The 7,180-nt window shown below is 47.1% G+C and overlaps 1 protein-coding gene across 1 annotated transcript in view; it reads left to right on the top strand.

Annotated features, from left to right (window-relative positions):
- The first annotated feature begins 2,637 nt into the window (after positions 1-2,637).
- rpap2 (RNA polymerase II associated protein 2) overlaps positions 2,638-7,180 on the top strand; it is a 56,732-nt gene continuing 52,189 nt past the window's right edge. The window contains exons 1-2 of the mRNA XM_033028955.1: positions 2,638-2,861; positions 5,393-5,507. Coding sequence (XP_032884846.1) covers positions 2,653-2,861; positions 5,393-5,507 — 324 coding nt within the window. The 5' untranslated portion in view covers positions 2,638-2,652. The remainder of the gene's footprint in view (positions 2,862-5,392; positions 5,508-7,180) is intronic.

Raw genomic sequence — 7,180 nt, 5'->3', positions numbered from 1 at the left:
AAGATTCTTGGGAAACACATTGACACTGGCACCCGAGTCAATCTGAAAATTGATGGCTTCTGTGCGGACCTGCATCTCAGCGAAAAGGCCTGAAGACGAATTGTTTCTAGTTGCATTGATCTCAATGCAACTCACAGACTCTGTCGGAAATGGACGTTGTGTCAGATGTCTCTATGACCTTGTGCAGACCCCGTTTCTGCGTGCTCTCCTTCCTACGCTTGCAGCAGCAGGCGAAGTGGTTTTGTCGTTCGCATCTGTTGCAGTCCTACCCATACGTTGGGCGTTCCTCCTTCCTGCGCTTGTGTGTCCGCGCACAGAACTTGCACTTGACTAGTCCTTGATTCTTCCTCTGCGAAGGAAAATCAACCATCTTTTCCCTCGGTTTGAATCATTTCACCTTGTGTATTGTCGCTTTTACCTCCGAGGATCTACATATGTCCACAGTCCCCTGCAGTGTCAGATTCCTCTTCTGAAGGAGTGTCTTCCTCGTTGACTGGTCTGCAATACCACTGACAATGCGACCTCGAATGAGGCTTTCTCTCAGGCAATCGCAGAAGTTGCATGTCTTAGCAAACTCCTTCAGCTCTGCAACATACAATTCAATGCTTTCCTCAGATTTCTTGTCGCGTTTATTGAAAATGAATCTTTCATACGTTTCATTCGTCTCTCCTATGATGATGGTAGACATCTGACTTTCACATCTGTCTCATCTGCTACCGTTTCGAACGTCAGGGTATTGAAGATTCGCAGTCCTTACGGTCCAACAGTATGCAAGAATACTGCCTTTTGATTATTTTTCTCCTTCCTATCCAGTTCTGTTATCATTGCATGATTTGCATACATTTGTTTAAACATTTTCCACTGTTCAACCTTGTTCTCTTTGAGCTTTAGATTGGGTGGTGAGCCACGTGGAAAGATGGACTGGTCTGCAACATTTTGAAATATCAGCGTATCCCCTTGCTCTTAATAGCTTATTTTATCTTTAAGCAGTCTCCCACAGCACGTCATTTCAAACCTCGACTCCCACAGCACTGATTTACACGCAGCGTCTTATCTTTGTGTGCTCACTGACCTGCATACCATTCTACTCATGCATGCAGCTATGCCGGTCGCTGAGCGTTGAAACACTGATTCCTGAAAGCCTTTCAAAGCACTTTTGCTAATCATCATAGCGTCTATTTGATTCACAAATCTAAACTTTCACCGCTGCCACCATGTTTTGATATGTGTCTACTTACAAAATAGGTAAACTAGCACATAATATACGGAGAAAGATGGCTCCACACACACTCGTGTTGGGATCAAAAGCAGGAATGATTTATTTCCAAGTCAAAGGCCACTGACTGATTTACTAAGCATGTGCGAGAACGAGTTCATACGCATAAATTACATGGATATTGTCACCAAAGATACTAGCTCCTCTATAATCTTTGATTGTCACAGAAGTACAATTTAACGGGTAGCTTTTAAAAAATATATTTATTTTTATTAGAAGCAATTGTACAAAGAGAAAATAATCGACATAACAATTATACAATTTTCGTACTGCTTCAGTTTTAACATTTTATAAACTAATAACTAGATCGGAAAAAAAGAAAAGGAAAAAAGGGAAAGAAAGAAGAAGAGAAATAGAAAAGAAAGAATTTCAAGAAAAAAACACGAAAAAGAAAAAAGGAAAACCGCAGAGCTAATTAAGGAGTGAAAGAAGCGGAGATATATCCCACTGCCCTTCCATACGCCCGCTCACCCGACCCTAGCGTCGGTTTTGAGTTTGTGTTCAACCATTATGTTGTTGAAGAAATTCAATAAAAGGAGACCATATTTTGGAAAATTGATCTGGTTTGTCAGTCAAGACAATTTTTCTAGATGTAGTGTCTCGGTCATGTCTGTGATCCACATCTTCACTGTGGGGACTGTTATCTTTTTCCAGAATTTAAGTATACGTTTTTTCGCAGTTATTAAACCATAGTCAAGGAAGCGTCTTTGAGATATCGTTAGATTAGGGCAGCCCTCTGACATTCCTAATATTATTAGTTTTGAACCTGACTCCAATTGAGTTTTAAGTGTTTTAGAAATAATATTGAATATTTCCGTCCAGAAGTTTTGTATTTTTATACAGGATATAAAAGAATGAATTACGATGGCTTCTTGAAAGTGACATTTATCACAAAGAGGGGAGACAGTTGGGAAGATCTTGTTCAATTTGGTCTTTGAGTAGTATAACCTATGCAATACTTTTAATTGTATCAGGCAATGCCTTGCATTTAAAGGAACGTGTAGCTTCTATTGAAAAATTAAGAAATGCAACGTTTATTCTGTATTTAGCAACTCCCTTAAACAGCAACGTGAGAAATGAGCGAATGACGTAATTTCAACAGTGGGGGATAAACATCAACCAAGACATCAGAGAACTCACGGCTCCTTTATGAAATTATTCAATTCATTACGAATAATTGTAATCAATTATATCGCACATTGCAGTAAATTTAAATGTCCACATAAGCAGAAGAAACTTTGCCTGCTACATTTTGTTTCTCTCGTTTATTGTATTGTTTAGTGTACTATGTTTACATATTATGTTGTGCTGCTGCAAGTAAGAATGTCATTGTTCTATCAGGGACATGTGACAATAAAACACTTGACAATCGATTCATGCACACAGGGACTAAAGCGCAGGCGGATCAAGGGAAGCCGCTCCGCCGCCGTGGGGTTGCGCGCTTTGGGTCTGACAGCTGCCGTCGGTCAAAGGTCGGCGGAGCCAACATGGCGGAGGCCGGGCGGCGGAAGAGTTCGAGCCGCAGAGGGTTGAAGGGCGCGACACCGGAACGCGCTGCGCTGTGCGGCGCGGAGGCGCAGAGAAGGCGAGTGCGCGCTCCCGCGGACGGCGCGCTCCCGCCCGGCAGCGGGGACGCGGAACCCCCCCCCCCCCCCCCCCCGCGCGGTGCCACCTGTCCCCTTGGTGGAAGCTTGGAGACTGGAGGAGGATTGAGAGTGGGTTTTGGAAAGGTGGATGGAGGAGAGGGGGTGGTGGTGCAGGAGGAGGTGGAGGGGTGGTGCAGGAGGAGGGGGTGGTGCAGGAGGAGGGGGTGGTGCAGGAGGAGAGGGTGGTGCAGGAGGAGGGGGTGGTGGTGCAGGAGGAGGGGATGGTGCAGGAGGAGGGGGTGGTGCAGGAGGAGAGGGTGGTGCAGGAGGAGGGGGTGGTGCAGGAGGGGTGGTGGTGCAGGAGGAGGGGGGGTGGTGGTGGTGGAGGGGGGTGGTGCAGGAGGAGGGGGTGGTGGTGCAGGAGGAGGGGGGGTGAGGGTGCAGGAGGAGGGCTGGTGGTGCAGGGGAGGGGGTTGGTGGTGCAGTGAGGAGGGTGTGGTGGTGCAGGATGGAGGGGTGGGTGACAGGAGGAGGTGGAGGACGGGGTGGTGCCGGAGGATGGGGGTGGTGTGCAGGAGGAGGGGTGGTGCAGGAGGAGGGGTGGTGGTGCAGGAGGAGGGGGGTGGTGCATGGCGGGGGTGGTGGTGCAGGAGGAGGGGTTGGGTGCAGGAGGCGGGGTGGTGCAGGAGGAGGCGAGTGGTGTGGGAAGGAGGAGAGTGGTGCAGGAGGAGGAGGGGATGGTTGCAGGAGGAGGGGGTGGTGCAGGAGGCGAGGTGTGGTGCAAGAGGAGGGGGTGGTGCAGGGGAGGGGGTGGTGGTGCAGGAGGAGGGTGGTGCAAGAGGAGGGGATGGTGCAGGAGGGGGTGGTGGTGCAGGAGGAGAGTGGTGCAGGAGATGGGGATGGTGCAGGAGGAGGGGATGGTGCAGGAGGAGGGGATGGTGCAGGAGGAGAGGGTGGTGCAGGAGGAGGGGATGGTGCAGGAGGAGAGGGTGGTGCAGGAGGAGGGGGTGGTGCAGGAGGAGGAGAGGGTGGTGGTGCAGGAGGAGAGGGTGGTGCAGGAGGAAAGGGTGGTGCAGGAGGAGGGGGTGGTGCAGGAGGAGGGGGTGGTGCAGGAGAAGAGGGTGGTGCAGGAGGAGGGGGTGGTGCAGGAGGAGAGGGTGGTGCAGGAGGAGAGGGTGGTGCAGGAGGAGGGAGTGGTGCAGGAGGAGGGGGTGGTGCAGGAGGAGGGAGTGGTGCAGGAGGAGGGGGTGGTGCAGGAGGAGGGGGTGGTGGTGCAGGAGGAGGGGTGGTGCAGGAGGAGAGGGTGGTGGTGTAGGAGGAGGGGGTGGTGCAGGAGGAGGGGGGGTGGGGTGCAGGAGGAGGAGGGGGTGGTGCAGGAGGAGGGGGTGGTGGTGCAGGAAGAGAAAGGGGTGGTGGAGAAGGAGAGGATTGTGGTACAGGAGCAGATGGAGGGATGGTGCAGGAGAAGGGGGTGATAGTGCAGGTGGAGGTCCTATTGGGTCTGAAATTGATAGTAGCTCTTAAATTATTTAGGAGCTGTAGAGAGCAGATGGAGGTGGTGCCGGAGGGAGGGAGGGGTGGGAGCAGAGGAGAGAAGGTACAGGAGGAGGAGGAGGTGGTTTGTGCAGGAGGAGGATGGGGGGTTGGTGCAGGATGATGGGTAGGCCATTTAAGACAATGCTTTCAGTCAGAGAGTTATGAATCTGGAATTCTCTGCCACAGAAGGCAGTGGAGGCCAATTTACTGGATGTATTCAAGAGAGAGTTAGATAGAGCTCTTAGGGCTAACAGAATCAAGGGATATGGGGAGAAAGCAGGAACCTCAGTACTGATTCTGGATGATCAGCCATGATCATATTGAATGGCGGTACTGACTCGAAGGGTCGAATGGCCAACTCCTGCACCTATTTTGTATGTTCCTGTGGTGGATGTGGAGCTGGTGGGGTAGATGGACAGAGGGAGAGAATTGGAGGGGTGGGGGTGGTGGAATTAGGGATCGGGAAATGGAATGACAGCATTGAGTGGAACAAAGTTGCTTCTCCCACAACTGTATTCTGTCTAAAAAACAGTCCAATTAAAGAAAGCAGATAAAACAATAAAGTACAGCACAGGAACATGTCCTTGAGCACATGATGCCAATCTAAATAAATTCCTTCTGCCTGTATATGTTTCATATCCCTCCTTGCATATCCACATGCCTCCTTGCATATCCAAAAGCCTCTTAAATATCATTATTGTATTTGCAACCCACAGTGGGTTCCCGGCACTCATTGTGGGGGGAAAACATCTATTTTACCCTTACCTCAAAGCTTTGACATTTCTACCCTGGGAAAATGCTCCTAACTATATACCCTATCTATGCCTCTCAATCTCAAAAGTTGCAAATTAAACTAATCTGAGTAGCAAAAAAGATGTAAAAACTCTGGAATACTATTCTTGGAGCAAATAGTTCACATTGAAAATAAATGTTATCCTGAAATTCAACCCATCCTGATGTGATTTCCCCTTTTGTCTACTTGTATCACCTATAGAAAAGTTGCATTGCAGACCGCTCTACAGAAAAACCATGATTGTGAGACAAAAGCTCTTCACATTGTTGAACGTCTCCTTGAAATAAATGTTAAGGAAGAATTTCTGTTGGATTGTGTAAGTGAGGCATTTTTTTAATATTTAGGTGTAATTTAAATTTAGTGTAAACTAAAGTGAAGAGAAAACAATAATTTTATTGTCTTTAGTTTAGAGATACAGTGCGGAAACAGGCCCTTCGATACACCGGGTCTGTGCTGACCAGCGATCCCCGCACAATAACACTATCCTACACACTCTAGGGGCAGTTTTTACATTTACCAAGCCAATTTACCTACATAGCTGCACGTCTTTGGAGTGTGGGAGGAAAACGAAGATATCGGAGAAAATCCACGCGGTCATAGGGAGAACGTACAAACTCCATACAGACTGCACCCATTGTCAGGATCGAACCCAGGTCTCCGGCGCTGTATGCGCTGTAAGGCAGCAACTCTACCGCTGCGCCACCTTAATTTCCTGGGTCGTATCTAGAACGTGTAGTTATAATTTCCTCAGTGTGTCTCAAAGCACTTCACAATTAGTGTAGTCACTGTTGTTGCTTGTTTTCTATTGTCATACTAAAGGCAATTAAATAAATAATATGAAGAAGCTGTTGGCTCCATTATGTAATTTTAAAAAAAAGTGATATCTAGTTAGTCCCATTTATTCTTTCATAACCATTTAAATTCTTATTATTTTTATTTACATAATAGCAGTTTATACGTTATCGTAGAGTAATGCAGCACAGAAACAAGTACTTTAGCCCAACCTGTCCATCCCAACCATGAAGTGTATCTAAGTTGTTTGCCCAGGTTAGGCCTATATCCCTCAAAATCTTTCCTATCCATGTCCCTGTCCAAATGTCATAGCATGTAAACAGGCCTTTTGGCTCAACTTGCCTATGCTGACCAAGATGCCCCAATTACACTCGTCCCACCATGTACCTGTCCAATTGTCTTTTAAATGTTATAGAACCTGCCTCAACTACCTCCTCTGGCAGCTCGTTCCATATACCCACCAACCACGCGGTGAAAAAGTTGCCCCTTTTTACCTTAAACCTATGTTCTCTGGTTCTTGATTCCGCTACTCTGTAAAAGACTCTGTGCACCTACACTATCTATTCTCATTAACTTATGCACTTCTATAAGATCACACCTCAACCTCCTGCGCTCCAAGTAATAAAGACCTAGCCTGCCCAACCTCTCCCTTTAGCTCAGGCCCTCAAGTCCTAGCAACATACTCATAAATCTTCTCTGCACTCTTTTCAGCTTTACAACGTCTTTCCTGTAGCAAGATGATCAAAACCGAACATAATACTCCAAATCATGTGTCACCAACATCTTGTACAACTGTAACATAAAATATCTTTGAAATGTTATTGTACTTGCCTCAACCTCTTTCTGGAAGATCATTCTCTCGGGTCCCTTTCAAATGTTTCGCTTCTCACCTTGGACCTATGCCCTCTAGTTTTTGATTCCCATTCCCAGGGAATAGATTATGTGCATTAATTTTATCTGTGCCCCACATGATTTAATCCAGTTCTATAAGGTCATCTACACTTGAAGGAACAGAGTCGTAGCCTGCCAAACCTCCTATAATTCAGGCCCTCAAACTTGGCAACATTCTTGTAAATCTTCTTTACATTCTTTCCAGCTGAATTACATATTTTCTATAGGAAAGTAACCAAAACTGTACACAATACTCCATGTGCAGCCACACCAACGTCTTATACTTAATGTCCTGCCTGATGAGGC

Source organism: Amblyraja radiata, chromosome 10, assembly GCF_010909765.2.
Source record: "Amblyraja radiata isolate CabotCenter1 chromosome 10, sAmbRad1.1.pri, whole genome shotgun sequence".
Classification (NCBI taxonomy): Eukaryota; Metazoa; Chordata; class Chondrichthyes; order Rajiformes; family Rajidae; genus Amblyraja; species Amblyraja radiata.
This window is presented reverse-complemented; position numbering and strand designations above follow the sequence as displayed.